At 46.9% G+C, this 22,324-nt stretch overlaps 2 protein-coding genes across 2 annotated transcripts in view; one reads left to right on the forward strand and one right to left on the reverse strand.

The window, feature by feature from the left end:
* Positions 1 to 3,350: 3,350 nt before the first annotated feature.
* On the forward strand, positions 3,351 to 16,496 carry SVOP (SV2 related protein homolog (rat); the record flags this gene model as incomplete). The annotated part of the gene is made up of 15 exons (XM_010081312.1): positions 3,351 to 3,511; positions 4,226 to 4,311; positions 4,804 to 4,902; positions 6,579 to 6,650; positions 6,868 to 6,992; positions 8,209 to 8,272; positions 9,273 to 9,398; positions 10,143 to 10,271; positions 11,459 to 11,532; positions 11,852 to 11,928; positions 12,594 to 12,701; positions 13,988 to 14,099; positions 14,790 to 14,871; positions 15,089 to 15,178; positions 15,830 to 16,496. Coding segments are annotated over 15 exons (1,612 nt in total), but the record flags the coding sequence as incomplete, so codon positions are not given.
* A 723-nt stretch (positions 16,497 to 17,219) lies between these two features.
* DAO (D-amino-acid oxidase) overlaps positions 17,220 to 22,324 on the reverse strand; it is a 10,885-nt gene continuing 5,780 nt past the window's right edge. Inside the window, exon 12 of the mRNA XM_010081313.1 lies at positions 17,220 to 17,309. Within this exon, the coding sequence (XP_010079615.1) occupies positions 17,220 to 17,309 (90 nt within the window). The remainder of the gene's footprint in view (positions 17,310 to 22,324) is intronic.

Genomic DNA, 22,324 nt, shown 5'->3' on the forward strand with positions numbered 1-22,324 from the left:
GCCGTGAGTAGCTCCGCTGGGGCCGGGGGGGCGCGGGGCTCCTTCTCCGCGGGCCGCGGGGGGATGGGGGATCCGGATGGGTTTTAAGGGATTTATTTCTGGGAAGTGTCTCAGGCCCCAGGAAGCAGGCCATTTTCCTTGGGTTCAGCATCCTGGGGGCACGCAGGGAAGCGTTTGTTACATAAATTCACTCAATTATTATTTTTTTTGCACGAACTTGGTGGTGGTAGCAATAAGGAGGGATGGAATAAAACCGTGTGTGTGCCAACAGATTTTTGGAGAGGAAACACCGCTATTGCATTTGCAAGGAGGATTGCATCTGTAAATAACGTTGCGCTGGGGAGAGCATCTTCCTCGGCTTCCTCCTTCATGCCGCGAGCTGATTGCAGACCAGAACCTTTTTTGCAAAGCTGTGTTTGCAGCGAGCATCACCGACACCCGTTAACTGTGCTTTGGAGAAGCAAACATTGCTGCAGGAGATAAATGCTGTTATTTGTGAGGAGCTCTGCTGCTGGGATGTGGATAAAAGCAGGGCTGCCTTTTCACACCAGCATTTCCTTTCCATGAATGCAAAATGTTTCCTTTAAAAACAAAGTGCATTTCTCCTAATGCCCCATTATCGGGTGTTTTGAACCATATTCCAATTTATAAATCATTGACTCTGCAAGGCAGAGAATAAAGGCTTAAAGTTGATTTGAAATATTAATGAGCTCATGTCAATGAGGGAGCAAACTGTCCCCTAACATTTCTAATAAGTTGGGAAGATGGACATGAACCCCAGCTCTTTCAAGTACTTAGTTCAGATGCACTCAGCTTGGCAGTGGAAATAAGAAGTTATTTCATTAGATCATTTTTCACAATCTTTAAAAAAAAAAAACTCAGAAAAATGTTCAAAAGTACCTTTCAATGTAGGTGCAATTGGACTGATTCGGTGCTGTGAGATCTTGCAAACAAACACAGCTCTCTGAGATGTCTCAGCTGCGAAGAATTTTTCAAGTGTGGAGCACTGGATATCACTGTGTGGCTTTTTCTTCATTTGTGTCAGTTTGTTTCGTGGGTTCCTAAGTGATAAACATATTGTTTTATTTCCTGTGATGAGGACCGTGGCCAGGCAGCTCTCTGCTCAGGTTGCCATCGAGGTATTTGCCATTTTCAGACCAGTCCCTGCCTTTGTATAGTGCCTGGAACCATCACCTCCAAAATGGTCAGTTCTGAAAGCCCACTTCAAGTATTACAAACTAAGAGACAGTCATCCAGGGGGTTGTGACTGGATACTTTACAGTCAGGGAGGTTTTCGGTGACATGTTTATTTTGCCTGTGGTTTACCAGGGCACCGAAGGGTTACCAGCACAGGTTGTATGAATTATTTTCAGTTGTAATCCCATGGGGGAATGGCACTTTAGACCTCCTGAAATCTGGGGAAAGGTGTCCATATGCTTCAGTGAACCTTGCACCAGGCGTGGAGGCTGCTGAAGTTACAGTAATAGTCCTCCTTAAAAAAAAATACAAATATAAAATTCACTTCCTGTGCAGTTAAACCAGGTGCTTGTAAAGCTTTTGCAAACGAGATATGAATGGTACTTTGGTATTAACTGCCCTTGTAATAAAAAGTCATCTCATGGGCATACAAATTGCCGTGTTTGTTTGCTGACAGTACGTGTTTTCTAGGTGCCACCTGAGGACTATACCTTCAGTGACAATTTTAACCTGAGAGTAATAATTACTCGTGTTTGTCCTATAGAGTCAGCAAAGGGAAATTCAAACCAAGAGAGTTGTACTGAGGTTAAAAAAACCAATTAGATGAAGAGAATTTCAAATCGAGTTTCTCAATGGAACTAAATATGAACCTGAATGCGGACAAGTTTCATTTTTTGTTTGTCTTTTCTTATAACCGAGTGAAGGACGCTCTGCACACCACAAACCCGAATGTGAGATGAACCCTGGTTTCACTGCAGTCAATGCAATGTTCTTGTTCATTTAGGAGAGGTCTGGGGTTTTGTTCCGTGTCCCTATGTTTAAGATCTTCAAATGTTATCTTAGAAAACAAAATTTGTGACTCTGCTCTTTGTCTGCCAAGACATAAAGGTCAGAGAAAATCTTTCCATTTCCTGAGAGCATTGCTAAAGTAGTACAAGGAATATTGGCCCCGTACAGATCCTGGAATGCCCTGTTTGCCTGAAAAATCACCCCAAAACGTCTCAGCAGCCTGCAAAGCAAAACGGTCCCTGCACTTCTCTGTCTCTCCAGGTTACTGCCAGAATATCTTTAGTGAACATGTGCAATTCCCCAGATGGGATGTGGTCAGGGCAATAATATATGTGCCAGGACTGGGAGAAAAAAAAAAAATAATGTTTTGCATCCCTCTGCTTTGTGTTTCTACCACAGTGAAATCCCAAGCTGGGCTGAACGGCTGGTGGTGGCCAGGACTCCTCTCTTTGTAACAAACCCAGTGGGTGAGGGAGAAGTTCATTCCTCCACCCTTTTGTCCACCGTTGGACCAAATTTACCGGAGTTCTGTAGCTTGCCCATCACCTTGCCCTTCTATGACATATTGGTTATGTCATCGGCACTTGTAAGAGAAAATAAGAGTTGAGGTCTTGCCACATACGAGAAGTCTCTCAGTTCACCTTTGGCAATGTCGTACACGCGTGACAGTTTGCTGCAGCTGCAGTTGGCAGGGATGCTGGAAGTTTCGTTTTGCTGACCCTTAAACCAGAGGATTAAACTGAAGTTCAAGAGGCTCTCTGCTGATCTGTCTCATAGAATTAAAATGTTCTTGGAAGCCAGAAGTGGTACAAGACTAATATAATCTATTTCCAAAAAACTATTTCACTGAAGTCCAAGAAGTTGTCAGTTGCCAAGGTGAAAAGTTACACTGAAGGTAAAGCGAAAGAGGCTTGAGGAATCTGTCACCTTAAACACGGTAGATCTCCTTCAAAAGCTTTGTCTGGTCACAGGAAACTGAACTGATGGAAAACGGACCTCCTCTATAAACACATGGGTATTTAGTTAATTACATAATATTAAAGACTTCAGTTTAAGATGAGGTGAAAGCAATCATAGAATCATCATCAGCATCACGGCAAAAAATCAGCCAATTCCCTGAATTATCTTATGACTTCACTAAGTAATGGTTAAAAATCTGACAAATTTCAGGAGTTCCACTTCTCCTAAGACACAAATCACTCTTGTGGAAACAATGTGGAAGACTGAATTGGGGTTCTTCCTACAAGGACAAAGCACTGGAAATTCAATGGCAGAGCTACGTCTAATTCACCATAAAAGCCCAAGCACCGAAAACATGGTTATCATGAAATATGTGTCATGAACCCTCGTTTCTGTGTCCTCAGGGTGGTCAAGTTTCGCCGCACTGGGGAAAGTTCCAGGTCAGATGAGGATGTCATCTCAGGAGAACACGAAATTCAGATTGAGGGCGTTCGGACAGAGCTGGAGCCTGTTGAGCTAGAGGATGGAGCTGCAGTGCCAAAAGAATTTGCCAACCCAACTGATGGTATGTTTCTTCTTTTCCTGTAGGGAGAAAGTCGTGGCCTCTTCATTTCAGTCGTGCTGCAACGGGGCTGAATACATTGGGTTTGGAGAAGGGAAAGATCCCCAAATACAAGAAGTCAGCACACTGCCCAAAAAAGTGCCAGGGATGCAACAGCCCCATGTGCTGAGCTTCGGTGCCATCACATCAAATGCCTGGGTCACAGTCCCAAACTGAGGTCTTACGACATCTCAGCTTCATTGTATCAGTTAGATTTTGTTTGGTTTCCTTTTGGTTTGTGTTTTTGTCTTTTATTCTGTGAGGGTGTCCAACTCATAGCTAGATAAAGCTTTTCTGTGGCGAATGTGCTTTTTAAACTGCTGGAAGTCTTCAAACTTCGAGACTTAAATTGATTTAGACAACTGGAATATCAAAATCTGGTTTTGTTGTACTTTTCGTTTTGCGCTTGAGCAAAGGAATTTGAGATATCTCAGCTTCTTCAGACAGAACAAAATAATGAGGTCATGACAACGTGTGGGAAACAAGAACCATCAGCATTTTTAACAAAAGAATGTTTTAAGATATTTGTGTCTTGGTCAAATTCTTGATTAAAATAATAATAATATAAATAATAATATAAAATAAGTTAATAAGTAATTGCATTCACAGAAAATGCTGTCTCAAGGGATGGCTCTAGGAAAGGAACACACTTCTGCACTAGAATCGTTTTCTTTCTAGATACTTTCATGGTGGAAGATGCGGTGGAAGCCATTGGATTTGGGAAGTTCCAGTGGAAGCTGTCTGTCATTACTGGACTAGCATGGGCAAGTAACCCTTACCAAGGTCAACTGCATGATCCTTGGTTAGGGAATCTCAGTGACTTCCAATAATGTCGCAATTCTCTGTAGACAAGAAGTCTCCAAACAAGCAATTATGCAATATAGAAGGAATTTCACTTGAAATTCTAAAATGACAGCTGGGATCAAACTGGCCGAACCGAAGTTCTTGTAAATCAGGGTTTGGAAAATCATTTTGATTCTCCACTTTAAATGCTTGTTTCAAATGGAAAGTGTGCTACTAGGCTGTTCCTACTAAACATTACGACAACGAGGAATTAGTTTAAGAGCGCGCCTGTTGCTTTTTTCTCTACGCTGTGCACGTCCACTGCACCGTGCAAACACAACCGCTCTGTTCGCCTGCAGAGGGGAACGCACAGAGCAGAAACGAGGTTAATTTTGAGAAGTTATATTCTCGACTGCTATGTCAATCTAATTTTCAGGTGGTTATTTATTTTTGTTTCTTTTTTACCCTTCTAGATGGCAGATGCTATGGAAATGATGATTTTAAGTATCCTAGCTCCTCAGCTTCATTGTGAGTGGCGATTACCAAGCTGGCAGGTTGCATTGCTCACATCGGTAGGAAAAATAACTGACAGCTCCTGTGTTCTGTAAGGTTTTTCCACTCATTGTTGTTCAGACTTTATGCTTTATATCCCAAAGTTAAACCTGTTCGTGGCCTTTGCAGATTGCCTTTGGCTCAGAAGAATATAGGAGCCTTTTGAAAAGCCAGAGGTTGGAGAAATGAAACTCAGTGAGAACTGAGGAAAAATTTTGCAAGTTTCAAGTTCAAAGTTTCATGTAATAGGAAAATATACAAATTGACTCTGACTCATCCTAAAATTCGAACCATTTGATTAATTGTAAAAAAGGTACATTTTGGCTGTCTCTCTTGAAAATCTTTCTCTTTCACCATATTTAAAATGGCTTGTACATGGACAGACTGGCAGCTGTGAGAGCAGGCAATCGCTGTTCGAGGTGGATCATCCCGTGATGTGTGCAAGCAGAGCTCTTACAGTCCTGCCTCTCGGTATGGTGCTGGAAACGTTCGATGCCTTTAGGGATGAGAGAATGAGTCTGGGGACCCGTCTCTCAGCATATACCACTGTTGTATGGCGTCACTTCAACTCCTACATTTCTTTTCCCTTTAGCTTTTGATGCCATTTGTGTTGTTGTGTAGCCTGGTCAGAACACTCAGAGATTTAAATCCGTTCAGACCATGTCCTTTCCCATACCCGAACGCAGCCAGCCCACCTGAAGGAGGGTCCTGTTCCTTCTCTCAGCTCAGCAGGATTCCCTTCTTGGTGAGCAAAAGCAGGAGAAGGGCTCAGTGGACATGAGACAAAAGCTTTGACAATCAGAACTGCTTCTTACCCCACTTATTGCTCGAGGATGCATTTCTTTCTCGGACAGAATTCCCACGGTTTTAATGCGCTGATGGGGTTTGGGGTTTTGCCATTAACTGCATTGAGCAGGATTTCATTTCTCTCCATCTTCAGAATGAACTATACGTTTTGGTGTCACCTCTGAAAAGGGTACAGTACATTTTCTTTGACACCTCAGTCTTCTTTTCAGACTTTTCTAAAGTTGCAAGGTCTAATTTTATCTCCATTCAAATCTGAGACAACCTGCTGAGAATGGCAATAGGAGACTGGAGGTGAGCTGGCTGAGAAATTCTGCACCAGCGTTGGGGCAACCCTGATCAGCTTTTATTCATGGAAAATTGTCCTCTCCAGTCATTTCCTATAATTAATTTTCTTCCATTTATCAAAAGCTGAAAAACGTTCAGCACAGGTCTAATTCAGTAGTTCACAAATGAACAGGTGAGATACAGGTGGGGTGATGACAAGTAGCCAGGCAGAGATTCGGTTTATTTATGTTGTGTTTAGATCCCTGCCCTCAACAAAAGCAAGACAGCTACTGAAAGTGGGCCCAGCACTGGAGGAAGCTGCGAGACCTCGGCTTGCGCTGTCTGCTGGCACTCCTCCCCGGTCCTGGGCAACAGCAATTTCCCTTTCACCTCAGTGGGAGTGAAGTTAGGCTAACGCCGAGTGACTTTTGCAAAATGCCACTATATGAATAATTGTCTTTTATAGTCTCTACTGCTAAAGAACCATACCCACACCACCTGGACATTGTGCTCTGTCGTTAGAGCTGGAATTTCCCAGTTTCACTGGGAAGTTGTGTTCTCTTTGCTGTCGTATCAACATTTTCACTGGTTGTTAACGGGAGGATTTTTTTCTGTTTTTTCACAGGTGGTGTTTGTGGGAATGATGTCCAGCTCCACCCTCTGGGGAAACATTTCAGACCAGTATGGGAGAAAAACAGTAAGTCTTCAACTCCTACTAGAATATAATCTGATATTTCTACGATGTGGGTGTTTCCGTGCACGACGTTCACAAATGTCGCCGTCCACATGCACGAAACAGGATTAAGCCACTGACCTCCCATGAAATGCGAGGAGTTTGAAGCTCTACTTTCCATTTTGCTCATTTGTGCTACAGCAGAGAATTTCTTTCCCTCGTGCTTGTTTGTTAAATACAGGGCCTAAAGATCAGCGTGTTATGGACGCTCTACTACGGGATCCTCAGCGGTTTTGCACCGGTGTACAGCTGGATCCTGGTGCTGAGGGGCCTGGTGGGTTTCGGGATTGGAGGAGTGCCTCAGTCGTAAGTAAATATTCACAAGTCCAAACTTTCTCTTTACTATTTATTTTTTTAAAAATGCTTACGTCAAATTGACAACACGCCTCTGTTCAATTGTCCCAGCAACAATAAACGAACTGACTGCAGCAGATACCCCTCTGTCTGTGGGAGCTGCACCTGAGAAGCTGTGGCCTCCTCCGGGAATTTTCTGTGAGACATTATCTAACACTGGGTAGGACCGTTCACAGTGCCGACATCCAGAGTATTCTCTTAAGAAAATGTTTCTGTACAGCGTTAACCAGCTCCTATTTTCTGCTGCGATATATAGGGCAGTGCTCTACATTTCGTTACGTGATTTTACTTCTCCTCTTAATCATTGATTTAATATAATATCCTGTGCAACTTTGATGAATTAATTTCTGGAATTAATCAATCCAGCATTTGCCAAATTAGTCGGAGTTTTGTCACAAATTCCAAAGAAAGCCTGAGGAGTTCAGAGGCAGAAGCAGGATGAGTCAGTGAAATGCAAACAGAGCAGGAGCAGAGAGCGGCAAGGTACCAGGGCATCTGGAGGGGACCCGAGAGCCTTGAGTGGCTGCTGGCCCTTGCGTTCATCCTCAGGAAATACTCACAGAGACGCTCGACCGTTACTGTTTGACACAGTCATGAAACAAAGGTTCTGCAGAGTGAGGTGATTTCTTTTTGAATCCCCACAATAAAAGAATGCAAATTAATTTATATCAGTAAAACAATCAGACCCTGAAAGTATTCACCTCTTGGAGAACTGAAGCCTGGCAGAGCAGACCGATGTGAAAATCTCTGCGGCAGTTGTGAAGCCCTGAAGAAATACTTTACCCAGCAAGAGGTTGTGTTGAACGCTGATGGACCGCACTGAAAATAACAGGGATAACGCCTGGCCCGGACCCGGTTGTGAAAACATGGGCATCAAGGACTCCTACATTTAGCTAACAACCCCAAGGTGACAAAATCACAGGAACAGAGCAAATTCTGTGCATCGTTGCAGCGATGGACTGAAGGGGTTTTGTTCTGATACAGAACGAGGAGCGTGAGCCAGTGTCCTCGCTGACTCTGAGGGCTGGGAAGGGTTCTGCGTTACTCCTAGGGGTTTGACAATTTTAATATCAAACAAATGAAATGTCTGAACCTCTCTCACAGTGCTAACGTGGCGTTTTTCTCAGTGTGCTAACATGACGTTTTTCTCAATGTTCACTCTTTACAGGGTAACCTTGTATGCTGAGTTCCTTCCAATGAAAGCCAGAGCAAAATGCATTTTACTAATAGAGGTGAGCGGCGTAGCTGTGCATGCTGGTCCCTCGAGGGACAAATCCTGCTGTTGGTTAAATCCATTCAACCCTACTGACTAGAAGTCTCACACATAGCTTCAGTCAAGTCTTGATTCTCCAAGTCAGCATCCAGCTGCGGTTTTCCCCATTCGCTGTTACTACCTGAGATCCAAACCCAGAATAAACTGGGGTAATGATCTGCTCTTTTTGTTGAATCTGCCTTTTGCAAATTAACTCACATCCAGTGCTGCATAAATTCCTAAACAAGGGGGGCACTTGGGTGTCACCTAATTTCATGGTGAAATTAATCTACAGCTCCGGGATGGAGAGTGGAGAGCTGACTGCTGGGTGAATGCAGGGCTAAATTCAGCTCCCCGCATTCAATCCAAATGTATCAAAGTCACAGAGAGCAGAATCTTGCCCTATAAATACCCTGAGACACATTTCACAGCCCGTTAATAGGTGGTTGGGGGATCAAAGACCATGCTGGTCTGTGTCAGTTTGAAGGAGCGAACGGGTAGGATGCGCAGAGGCTGCCAGCTCTGCTATTTGCTGGGAAGGTGTCAGCTCCTTCTTTCGTCTGCAGGCTGGACTCTGCAGCTTTGGGAGCTCGGTTTTGGGAAGGAAACAAACAAACAGCAGAAGGCTCTGGGAGCTCGCTTTTGGGAAGGAAACAAACAAACAGCAGAACTCTCATGGTGGTAACTGGGAATAATACTCCCAGATGGATATATTAGTAGGAATTTTGCTGAAGAAGCACCATGTGATGAGTCCATTCCTTATGAGAAGCTACCCTCATGAGCGTCTAGAGGAAGCTGATGCGAGGTTTTCAGAACCGAACATTTGAGCTTCTGCAACATTTAAACAAATCCCCTGGACTCTGTTTCCGTACCGTGGTGCATGTCTCCGGCATTTCCCTCTCCAGCCATCCCTGGAGAGCACGTCCTGGAACGTCCCAGAGAAGGAGCCTCGTTTGTGACTGTTTCTGTTCCCTTGGCAGGTCTTCTGGGCCGTTGGGACTGTGTTTGAAGTCCTTCTAGCGGTGCTGGTGATGCCCACTCTCGGCTGGCGGTGGCTGCTCATTCTGTCTGCCCTCCCGCTCCTGCTCTTCGCTGTCCTGTGTTTTGTAGGTATTCTTTCAAGGACAAATATGTTCCATCAATCTGCCATTCCTCTGCCTGATTCTCTCTGATTGCAGGAATTGTGACAGTTTTGAGCTCTCTGTTGGTGCCTTCTTTGAAACATCCGAAATAATGACAAAAATACTGTTGTCTCAACGGGTTGCTAGTAAAAACATTCCAGCGAGAGCTGTGTTTATGTGACTGCAATTGCTGGAGGACAATGCTGGGCTGGAATTTAGTGAAACCAAATCAGGCCTGGAAACCTCGCTGATTTAATGACTTTGTTTCCAATAAGCTCAGCGGAATCAACATTTTGTTAAAAGCTGTTGCCGTTTCCCTGATCGCTCTTTAGATTTTTAAATTATTTTGTTCAAAATCACAGCTTTTATAATTCCTGTCCACTTAAAAAATCTGCCCAAATCAGGGGAATATCTGCAGAGTGCTGGTCAGATTCTAAAATCAGATGTGTGTGAGTTAAAACCAAGGTAACAGTCGGGAAAGATTTTAGCCTGGAGTTCTGAATTTATGGTGAAAGTGGGGTTTTGCAGTTTCTTGAAGCCTGTTGAGGAGTTTGACATTTGTCAGCAAGCTGGCTCTTGGAATTGGTGAAGGTCTGCAATCCTTTCCTATGTCAGCTGTCGGCTGGAGTCACTCCGATTTCCCGCTGTAAGCCCACAATGAAAATCCCCGGTTTGTTTATTGCCGCGTTTTTGACGTCGTTATGCATGTGGTCTGCTTTGTTCCCTTAGTGGCTGCCGGAAAGTGCCAGGTATGATGTCTTGTCTGGAAATCAAGAAAAAGCAATTGCCACTTTAAAGAGGATAGCAACAGAGAATGGAGCTCCAATGCCTTTGGGAAAATTAATTATTTCCAGACAGGTACGTACAGTCACAGGCACATTAATGGAACTGTGCTACCTTCATATGTACTTTTATACGGAATAATCAATGTTCAGTTTAATGTCTCAACTAGTAATAAAAAAGGACCTTTAAAGTGGGTGTTAATGTTATTTAACCTCACTCTAAGACCCTATTGTTAAAGAAAATCAAACCTTGAGGCTACGGAAGAACTCGGATTGGAACTCATGAGACAAGACAGAATTTGACTCTGCAGCTGTACCTCATTTTTAATCTAATCCTGATTTTCTGGAGTGGGAAAGCTGCAAGCTCCTATTCAGTCCTAATGCACAGAGTAATTCAGGCTGTTACTTCTGAGCTGCGTGTTACTGTATAAATTGCATGGATTTTTTTTTCATTTCAGCTTTATATGGCCAACCTTTCAGCACCCCTGTCAGCATATAAAGCAGCTCTGCATTTACAGAACAAAGAGCAGGCTTTTCTAAGAAAAGCAAGTTCCAAAGTTAGCCAGCAAGGAGGGGCAGCAGAGGGAGACCTGTAGATTTGAACAACAGCAACATTGCAAAGCTAGGCAGGAGCCTGTTGGTAACGACAGCGGCTTACTGCTCAGAGATGGAGGTTTGATTTTCTGCGGTCCGGATCAGTGAGGATTCGAGCTCGTGTTCCTTGCACAAAGGCTTGGTTCACTCCGTAGTTTTGATTTGCTGTGCCGGAGCACTCTCCAAGTGTCGGATGGTTTTCTTTTCAGGGTGGGGTGGGAAAGTACTTTTCCTTAACCGCACGGAGCCGTCCACTCCATCTCCCTAAGAACCCCCCAGCTTAAGAGGGGTCTGCCTGCAGGAGGGCTGCGTGGAGCTCCTCGGGTCCTTACCCACCGTCAGAAGCCCTGAGGAGCTGGCGGTCGGCCACACGAATCCTTGGATTGGCAAAGTTCTGCTCTACCTCCCTCCAGCCCCACCTTGTTCTGGCAGATTCTCCCCTTCCTTGCGGAGGAGAGCGTGCCCTGGGCATGCCCTGGGGTTGATAACGTTGTGCTCCCCTTGGCAGAGGAATTCTTTACTTGACTCCCAGCTCCACTGTGGCTCCTGCAGAGCCCTCAGCTGAAACCGCTCATCCTGAGATGAGCACATAGCGCTGCGGGTTGGGCTATCCCTCCAGCCCAGGCCAGGGAGTGCCCTGATCGTCTGACTTGTGCTTGTTTTCAACAGGAAGACCGAGGGAACATGAGGGACCTTTTCACATCCCATTTCAGATGGACCACGTTGTTACTCTGGTTTATATGGTAAGAGGAACTGAATGGCTCAATGCCAACCCCCATCCTACGTGGTTTTTAATGGAGGGGTGTTACAGTATCACTAAAATACAGCAACTTCCTCCTCAAAAAACCCCAACAAACCCACCTGTATTGATTTGTAATTACTAAACCACCCAATCATTAGCATTCTCAATCTAATTGCCCTTTCGTTATGGAAATGCTGATAGGAAATAGCTTTGAGGTGGCATTTAGTGGACATCCTCACGCAGCAGGTTCAATTCTGATTCGTGTTGTTTATCGTAGATTTGACCAGCTGAGCCTTCCTCTCTCATTTTCGTCCTTGCAGGTTTTCCAATGCTTTTTCATATTATGGGTTAGTGTTATTAACTACAGAGTTCTTCCAAGCCGGAGATGTCTGCAGCAGTGAGTACCAGTCCATCCTTTCTTTTTGAACGTACCCTGCTAGGTGGTGGAATGTCTCTGAACAGATCCCCTTCTGCTGGTAGTTTGGAAAGGACCGTGGCTGCCAGCCTGACTTCTAAGGCATCCACTGAGAAGGTTACTGATTTTAAACATTTTTGATAGACTGCTTCTCACCTCCTGCACCATGCAGGGAGGTCCTGCAGTGTCTCTGAGCCCAACATGTAAACCAGCAAGACAACCTCCAAGGGAGACCGGTTACAAAAAGTATCTGTTCTTCTTGAGAAAAGAATAAATGCAAGTTTCCAGATTTGACAACACTAATTAGTTCTGAGCTAGAGATAACTGCTGCTGCTGTGGAGCTCCCAGCTTCAAGTTGTGAAGACCTGCTGAAAAAAAAGATAATGGTGGGAAACCCTTGCCTTTTTTTTTGGTAGGTTTTTGTGTTTAAAAAAAAAAAAAAAAAAAAAAAGTGCTTTGACTGCATTAAGAGGCTTAAAAAATTTGATTCCCCAGGGGAGGCGTGATTGCATTCAGAACACTTATAATTAGTGAAAACTGTCTGATAGTTGGAAAATTATAGAAAGGGAATGGGTGGTATTGGGAGAAGACACAGATCCTGAGCTTGTACAACTTCGTTAATTTTTTTTTTCTTTTTCCTCCTACAGTATCCAGTAGAAGAAAAGAAATCAAAGCAAAGTGCAGCCTGACCTGTGAGTATCTGACAGAGGAAGACTACACTGATCTGCTCTGGACAACGCTGTCAGAGTTCCCTGGTAGGTGGCAATAAGAAGCACCAGTTCTGCCCAGTGTGGCTGGAACGGGCTCTGGTCCAAGCGATGAAATGGGCTGGGACTACTTGATGGATGCAGTGCACCCAGCAGCTGCAGCTCTCCGCGCTGCCCGTTTGATCCCCACCGATAAAACCAGCAGTAATTGCTTTGTGGAGCTCTCATGGTCCATCCGACCATGGACTCTATCCAAGCAGCCTGTTAGGCACTCAGAGGAAGAGTAACAATTAAATCAGAGAGGCAGAATCCCTTGGACTTTTATCCATAAATGACTTTCCAGAACTATTTTAAAAGGATTGTGGGTAGTGAATCAATGGAGAACTTGCTTCCTCAAGCTCTGTGTGCAGCCTCAGGCACGATTTTCGGTCAATTTTAGTGAATTTCAATGAACAGTTTGACACAGGACAAGCAAGATGGGTGGCATGGAACAGCCGTTGTTTCTTCAGATGATGGTCCCTCGGTGTTAATCTGTTTGAAATAAGGCTGTGAGGCAGTGGTCAAGTTATTTTCATGCTCTTATAGTTTCAGGGACAAATGCTCAAAGAGCATTGACGGGTGAAAAGCTGTGTGTTTATGACGGGTAGATATGCCCAGTGCCGGCCTGATGGGAGGACTGTCCTACACTGTCACCGTGGGGAGGGTGTCAGTGCACAGGGGACTCTTGGAGTGATGCTGTAGCTGAACAGACTGATTTGATCCTGAGATATACTATGTTAGGAGTGAGAAATACCAACAGAGATCCCTCTGAATATGACACTGGTGACTCTGATGCTTGAATAATCCCCACACTCGCTCTGCATCCAGTTTTAAAAGGATCTTGAGAAGCTGCATGGGAGAGAATATTTAACATTGTGAAACTCAGAGAGCTTGACCTATTTCCTTTGTCGAAGAGCAGGTGAGAAATAATTTGATGGCAGCATATAAATAACACAATGGAGAGAAAATACGGAGTTTTAAAGAGCCCTTAAGTCTAGCAGTAGGACAATTAGCAGGGAACAGTGGGCAGAAGTTGAACACAAGATACTCCAACGAGACATAAGGCAGGCACTTTCATGTTGGTAACCACTGCAAGGATCAGCGGTTAACAGATGTTAACTGCTCACTCCTACACCAGTGTGAGTGCTCTACACCCCTGCCTGAAGCCTCTGCCAGCAAAATATTTTACAGAGAACAGAATTTCCAATCTGAATAACCCAGCCCCTGTTAAAGGCCAGCTGCTGCAGCCTCTGCCTTTGCTCCGTTCCCAACAGTCGGCTTCTCTCCTTCTGCAGGGGTCTTAGTGACACTGTGGATTATCGACCGGATAGGTCGCAAGAAAACCATGGCTCTGTCCTTTTTTGTCTTCTCGTTTTGCAGTCTTCTGCTGTTTCTCTGCGTCGGAAGGTAAGTAAAACACGGTGAACAGCTGGTGTATCTGATTCCTCCATGTTCTCTCTTGATTACGGCAGGAGAAGTGGAAGCGGTGGTTTGAAAAGCCGTGAGATGGTTGTGCTCACCTGGAGAAAGAATTAAGGATGGCGTTAGGTTTTCTCACTAGAGTTTGGAAGGAAATGAAAAGAACCAGGAGAGGAGAAATCCTTCACTCTAAACTTGTGGACAGAGCAATCCAAAGGGGAATTTAAACCTTTCCAGGCACTGTACAAACCTTATAGTACAGAAACCTTGCCATATATCCAGTTGCAAATATCCGGGCGGTACGTTAGGTTCATGTCTTTTAACCAGGAACGCTGCACTTTCCTTTCCTTCTCGTGTGTGTCATTTATTTTGTTAGCACCATTTATAACGTGGAATATATTTTTCTGATTTGGATAAGCTTGGGCGTTCTCTGCTCATTGCGAGAGGCCACAGCTGTCAGTTAGAAGGAATAACTTAGAAAACTGGTGTGATGGTGGGAACGCAGATTGTTTGGCATCATTGTTATATTAAAGGTCCCGAAAAAATACAGAGGGTTCATTAAAAAACAAAAAGAAACCATTCTAACAAATTTCGCGTTTTTATTGGGCTTGCCTCCAAGTTAAACAAACAGACTGTACAGAACAAACCCAAACACTGCTCTCCTTTTTATTCTCACAGAAATGTTCTTACTGTGCTGCTCTTCATTGCAAGAGCTTTTATTTCAGGAGGATTTCAGGCTGCTTATGTTTACACTCCTGAGGTAAGGAGGTTGTTTTTGTAACGAGAATATTTAAGGGGTGAGAACATGGTGGGAAAGTCATCTTTTGACCTCTTCACATGGACCTTACCCCACATATGAGCTGATTGTTGTCCAACAGATCGTGCTGTAGTACCACTTATTCATTTCCCTTGATTTAGGAGGCTGGAAGGAAGAGACCTTCCCGCTGGGGTTAATGTGCTGCTGGCTTTGTTCGCAGGTTTATCCAACAGCCACGCGTGCTTTGGGGCTGGGCACCTGCAGTGGGATGGCCAGAGTGGGAGCCCTCATCACCCCCTTCGTCGCGCAGGTAAAACCCCTTCCCCTGAGGCTGGGGGCACGGGAGGGTGGTGGAGAACCGGCTTTTCTGCCGTAAGGACCCAGCCAAGGGCGCTCTGTGCAGGATGAGTTGCAGGAGGGTTGTTGCCTGTTTCTTGGGGAGCGCTCAGCTCCGTCTCTGGATTTACCTCTCGCTCCAGAAATCCATAGGATGGGGGAACCACGAGGCAGGCAGGTGGGTGGGTGTAAGGGCACCTTGGCAGCCAGCACCGGGAGATGGGGTTGCGAGAGGCAGGAGTTTCTGCGCGTGCTGCAATCCACCTTTCCCTTGGGATCCCAGGCTGGGGTCCTGGGGGCTACAACCCCCTGGACAGGGGGGCTGGGGAGCCGGGCTCTGCAGGGACAGGGCTCAAGGCTGCGTCAGGAGCAGCGGCTCTGCAGAGGGTTGGGTAGAAAACTTGTGAATTGCTCAGTCCTGTCGAACTCCTAAGGGCAGCAGCACCTCGTGGCCCTTGTCATCCAGCTGCTTTGTTGCTGTTTAGCAGCTGTGTCAACCCTGAGGAAGGAAAGCATGCAGCAGTGCACATTAAACATTTTTTCCAATCCTGTAACTAAGATTTCTACTACATCGGTATTTCTATTTCTTTCTGCGATGAGGGACACGGTTTTGTGTTTCCTGCAGGTGATGTTGGAATCTTCAGTCTACCTGACGCTGGTGGTTTACAGCGGGTGCTGCCTGCTGGCCGCCGTGGCTTCCTGCTTCTTGCCCATTGAAACAAAAGGTCGCGGCTTACAGGAGTCCAGCCACAAGGAGTGGGGACAGGAGATGGTGGGGAGAGGATCTCAGTCCCCAGGGGTCACCAGGTCAAACTCCGGATCACAGGAATGATGGGACATGAAAACCTGCTGCAAGAATGAACGATACGAGCGAGATCTCTTCCACAAAAAAACCCAACCACGAAGCGTCGAAAGCTGACCATACTGCCACTGCCAACGCCACGTGTCAAACCGCAGGAACTTTCGGGTTGAACCGAAGCAAATTGTGTCTCTGCTGCTCTTTGCTCACACTCATAAAAACTTTTCGTCTGTATGAAGAGGCATTTGATCCAGATATCATCTGAACTTTAGCAGGAAGGGTTTTTCTTAAGTCTGTTGTGCTTGCATGGTCAGCTCTTCAGCTTCAAACGTCCCGTGTCAAGCAAATAGCTAACTGAATGCAACTCGGTATCCGCTGTAATTAAAATAATGCACTCTCGATGCCTACAAACAAAAGATTCATATTTATCGTGTACCTGGCATAGCACACGGTGGATTCCCTAAAGAGTAAGTTTTATGAATTAGATGCCTGCCTTGCACTTTTTAGCCATCAACAACCTGTGATAACAGCAAATCAATCGATGCTTTCTCCTTCCCTTGCTTATGGGTTCAGTTCCTGGAGAATGAACAGGCGCTGGTTGCTTGGGTTGAATGTTTCTCGCACCCAGGGCAGGTTGTTTGAGGCAGTGAGGAATTGCATTTGTTGCAGAGATGGAACCTTCTATAAGAAATGTAAATCCTCGTGGTTTGGAGCAGAATTTGGCTTTTCTAACATTGCCAGAATCATTGAGCACCCTGCCTGTCGCTTGGTGAAGACTCCTTCAGCTGTGCCGGTGTCTCGGTGTGCGTGGAGATGCACGCTGTGGTTTTCTGCATGGGTCTGGGTGTGTTTCTGCTCAGTTTGCCCAAGTCTGTTCTCGCGGTGGTGTAACCAAAACCTGTGATAGCAATGCCTCGGTCCGAGGAGCCGCCTGCAGCAGTGGGGATGGAGCTGCTTGCCCGTGTCCCCAACAGCAGCCGGCCTCCTGGCAGCTGGGCAGAACTTTTCGATAGCTGCTAATCGTACACGGACTGTAGCGTCAAGCTTGGTGACAAAGGAATGTAGCTGGCATCGTGTGGGAAATGAACAAGAAGAGCCCAACTGCAGTCGTCCTTACGAGGAACTTCACTCCTTCCGACGTGGCTCCTCAAGGCTGAGGATCCTGCTCTCGTCAGGGAACGGAAGGGTTCAGGCGAGGAGAAGTTTGTCTCGTTTGTCAGAAATCTGCCACTACGCAGGCAGGCAGGTTCAGACTCTGGATGCGCAGCGAGGAAATGCGTAAGGAAGCCGTTTCCAGGATTCCAGCCTAGGGAACACAACCGAACGTGAGATGGACCAAACGCTCATCACGAGGCGGGGGGAAGCAATACGTTTTTATAGGGTGTGCTCCATTGTCTCACGTAGGTAAGTGTGCAACACATTTTTGCACAGTAGAATATTTAAAGTACTCTGGGAAGCAGGTCCGCGAGCCCACGTCTGGGTGCAGTACAAGGCACACAGCTGGGTCCAGCTCTCCCCGAGCTCCAACAGCGCTGCGATGCAGCATAACGCTCCCGACACGTCAGGCTGCGTGCAGCACTGAAGGAAATCAGAAGCGGATAATTCCTTAAAGAAACGAGGAAACTCAGACTAATAAAACAAGGCCAAAGAGTTACTGATATTCTGTGTGTCGGCATCTTCTGCGGAGAAAAGTTAAAGTTTGGCAAGGCACCAGAGTGTCTCTCCGTTCATTTACCACTCTGACCGTTGGGCTGAACAGGCGGATTTTCCTTTCCACGGTCATGTGAAAATGCAGCTCAGCTCCTGGGGATCCCACGTTGGCTGCGGCTGGTGACAGTGACGGTTGGGTTCCCTCTGTCCCTGCCGTCTCTGTCCCATGGGCTCAGGCTCCAGCAAGCTCCAGTTCCAGCCCATTAACAAGCAAGGGTCTCGCGGTGCTGACAGCCAGGGAAGGGATTTGTTTTCATCTCCTTGTGCGAGGATGGAGTTGGAGAATTCTCCCTAAAGCACCACGCAGCTGGGAGAGCTCCGTGCTGCCTCCAAGTAGAGAAAAATGGTTTTTTTTCCCTCGGGCTGTCCCTCCGATGGGCGGCAGGACGCTGAAGGAATGCCACCTCACCGCCTGGCTGCTGGGCTCGTCTGTCACCAGGCGCCTTGAGTTAAAGTTCTGCTTTTCCAATGTTAATGGTCACATATCACTTCATTTTTATTTTTTTTTAACAGTTTCAAAGGACTGCATTGTGATGGCCTTCAAAGCGTGTGTTTGGAGTGCTTTAGGTGAAGTAACTTATAAATTTGGCCATAAATTTCCCAGGTAACGATTTATGGGTAATGAGAAACTCCTCATGCTCTTGGGTGGTTCGGTTTTAACCTGTGACAATTACAGGATTAAAAAAAAAAAAAAAAAGAAGGGGTTTTTGCTTTTCACTTTTTACGCATTCTGCATTGAAAATGTCCTGCTGGGACATCTTCCTACTCTGGGTCTTTGACTTAGAGACGGCGATGCCCAAAGCGTGATCCAGAGCCCCCTGACATCTGGGGGCATCTCCCGTGGGTGTTCGTGGGCTTTGGACCAGCTGAGGATGGCCAGGAGCCCGCCCCAGCGACCCCACCTCCCTGGAACCCGCAGGAGCTCTCGGGCACTGCAGAACCAGCACTGCAGTTTGGGTTTTGTGGGTCTTTGCATGTTATGAATGACAGCGGGACACTTTCGATTGTTCACCGACCAGCTGGAGAGCATCGGGGTTGGTTCACAACAGCCCATAAATCCTCACCGTCATCTGTGTTAACATGGCAGCACCTTGGTGTACATAAGAATCTTCCAAAGATTGTTTCACACACTGTCGAGTATTTTTCACTGATGAAGGAATGAATATAGCTGGTTCATGTGGAACAAGAAAGCGAGATAATTTTGCATTCAAATCGAGAGCAAACGGAGATGCGGGGTTTGGAGATTTGCTAACTGTCCAACATATTCGTGTGCAAAGCTGTTGTGGGAAAAATAATTCTCCAAGTGTGCTTTGATGGAATGATTTACTATTCCTAAATGCTTGCCGAAAGAACTTTGAATGTTTTCCTGTGTTTGAATGTACAGTTTCTAAGCTGGATACATTTTAATGTTTAAAGACTTTGTGTATATGGAGCTTGTTGTAAAATACTCCCTTTGTTCCTGATGCAGCACTGGATGGGTTAATTCCACACTCGATATTTTATGTTAAACAAATAAATAGTTTTTTCAGTAAAAATGCTTTTGGCTGTTCTATGGGGCTTTTACAAAGGGTCGGTAACTTTATCTTTTTTTTAAATTTTGACGTTCAGAGATCCGTGATGCTCTGCGGACTGGGCTGGATACAGTGCTCAGCACTGGGCAGATCTGACGTATTTTGTGTGTGTTTATCGTGCATTTGGACACAGAGTCGAAGGATTCCTGTTCACATTATAAGTAACCTCATAGATAAATATTTTAAGCATTGTCTTAAGATCTTTAGTTGCTTTTGGCATTTAATTCCGTTTGGATGATAAAAACCAGCCAGTTTTGGTTCCTGCCTCTGGGTAGTTTCTAGCAACGCCTTCGATGCTGTGACGGCAGAGCCCAAAGGTGTGTTGGGAGGAGGCAGCTTCGGGGCAGGGACCTTCCTTCTGGTTATTCACTTTTTAGTGTAAACTTTTCCCTATCTTGTGTTTATAAACCGTAACTCAGTGCAGAACCCTGACTGTGTTCCCCTCCTCTTTAAGCGATACCCTGATGGCCAGGAATTTACAAACATCGGGTCGTTGGTGCCTGAATCCCAACGCCCGGCGATCGGCAGAGGCTTTGCGTGCTCCTGCCGCGCGTTCTCCTCTCCGCATCCACTCCTCCTCCTGCTCACAGCTCATGCAGCCGGCCACAGCCCGCTGGGATGAGGAGTTTTATTTCTGGGAATGGAAACAGCTGGAAACTGCGGCAGGGTTCGTACCGTGGAAGCGATGCTTAGGGAGAGCGTTCATTCTTCTGTCCTTTCTGTGAAGTTTTTGGCACCCGCAGCCGTTCCTGACGCTCAGTTTTCCAGAACGCCAGAGCTGCTGTTTGCTCACAGAGGATAACTTCACCGACACTTGACGTGTTTCCAGCTTTGTTCTGTGTCACAGGCGGTCGTTGTTGGGAACCCTGAGTTCAGAAAATGTGCTGATGCCGCCGCTGGAGATGGGTTTGTGCTTGTGCCGAGAGCCCGGGCAGCAGCTCTCCAGCCATCCCACCTCACCCTTGCCACGAGCGTGAACTCCAGTCTCGGGACTCTTCATCCCCCAGCGCTCCATCTGTGGCTGCCACGGGGTAAGGTGCCCTTCCTGCCACTTCAGCCCAGAGCGACCAGCGGAGCGGCGTCAGAGCATCCGAAACCCAGTCCTTCATGGGCTGGGGGCTGTTAGCAAGAAGATGCAGGCAACCGTGGAGTTTCATGCGGTGGTATTTCAGGTTCGTTTGTTACTCAGGATCTGCAATGACGGCGCTTCCTCCTGCGGGATGAAGAGTCCAGGAAAAATGTGTGGGGAGACAGGGAATGGTGCGCCACTGGGATGTTTCTGTGGAATTAGAAGCCCTGCCCGTGCCATCACTGAGAAAGCATCACGCACGAGATATTAGAATACGACCTTTATTGTGCACAGAATCTAAATGGTGGCCTTTTGGAAAATAAGCAAAATCAGACTGCAAATAAAATGACCCATCTAATCATTTCGGTTTGGTTTCCAAGGCTGTCTCAGATCCCAGGACAACTCCTAGAAGCTCAGAGATCAGAAGAATCAACTTTGTACTGCAAGCTCTGCCATGATTTGCTCCGGCCCTGCTCATCCAGCGCAGCTCTTCTGGGATGGGATAACGGGGTTTGGGTTTACAGCGTGCAAACGGAGGAGAACACGGTCCTTAGTGTCTCATATTCGGAACAAGTGCAATCGAGCGGGTGCTGTTGCACCGAATGGCTTCTGCTCCAGCACTATCACAGACCGTTAGGTTCAGTGTTAATCAACGGTGAATTTTCTCCAGCTATTGTTTTCTTTTTTCCGCAGCGTGTCACAGGACAGGTCCTTCACCAGGGACCTGCACTGGTGCTGGCTGTGCCCAGGAAACGGGCACTTCCCACGGGGCTGGTTTAAATCCAGGTGCCCAGGAGGTGCAACGAGCCCACAGCATCTCTCCTGCACCAGCTGCAGCCCCCTGGCACACCACACACCCGGCTGATCGGCTATTTCTGCCATGACAAGGCAGAGGGAGGGAGAAGCTGCATCATGGATGAAAGAGTTTCATTTTTATCCACGGGGGAGAGCAACCGGGCACCGTGCTGGGCTCGGGACGGCCGCTGGCCTTTGGATTTGGGGCTTCTTGGCCATTCAGTGCCTTGTCTGGGATGGTTTTTAGAGCAGGAAAGACACACAGCATGGAAAAATCAGCCACACTCTATCTTCAGAACAGTGCACTGGGTCCTCAGCAGCATCACTGAGCACCCCCGGAAAGCCAGACCCTCCTGGGAGCCATTCCCAGCTCCGTCGGGAGGCACAGCCGGTCCCGAGGCGGCTCCCCGCTGCTGCTGCAGCTGCGTCTCACGGCCGGGGGAAAGGAGGAACCAGAGGGCCCGTGGGAGTTTTAGGGAGAGAACGCTATTCTGCGTCTGCTCTCAGCTATATATAGAGCCTGGCAAGTGCACGGGGCTGGAACATGTTGCTTTTGTTGCTAAAACCATCCTCTGGGAAGCCCATTTTAGGCAACGGCTGCTGTCTGTTGCCAGATACACTAACCAGGTGCTGCAGACCCGTGCTTCGCCCTGGCACGAGCGCCAGAAAAGCCGTTGTCACCGAAGCACGTGCTTTTAGAGCTGTGGTGGCTTCCCGGGAGCTTCAGAGCTTCTTCCTACTAAGGAGCTTTGGTCTCCTGGGGGCAGCTGGCACATCTAGTGACACGCTGAGTGTCGGGGCCGGCAGTGAGGACCTCAGGTGGCACCGGCTGGGTCTCAGATTCCGTCCCACCGCGCAGACGAACTGCAGGACTGCTGAGATTCCAGCTGAACCCCGCCTGCCCTTTGCAGGCTGATCCGCGGGACAGAAGCGCGTGTTGCCACAGATCATCAGTCCGTGGTGCAAAGCCCTTCCTTTCGGTGGGTGGTGCAAGGCTGGGATGGGGGGAACTCAGCGTCTGGCAAACGGCAGCCTACGGACCGGCGCTGGAGCTGGCAGGAGGGTTGGACAGCCCACGTTCATCGCTGTGTTGTTTGCATCGTTCTGCTGTGATTTCTAAGCTACTGCTGTCACGATAATCCCGGGTGAGCAGGCGACTCACAGGCGGGGCTGCAG

This window comes from Pterocles gutturalis, unplaced genomic scaffold, assembly GCF_000699245.1.
Source record: "Pterocles gutturalis isolate BGI_N339 unplaced genomic scaffold, ASM69924v1 scaffold19149, whole genome shotgun sequence".
Classification (NCBI taxonomy): Eukaryota; Metazoa; Chordata; class Aves; order Pterocliformes; family Pteroclidae; genus Pterocles; species Pterocles gutturalis.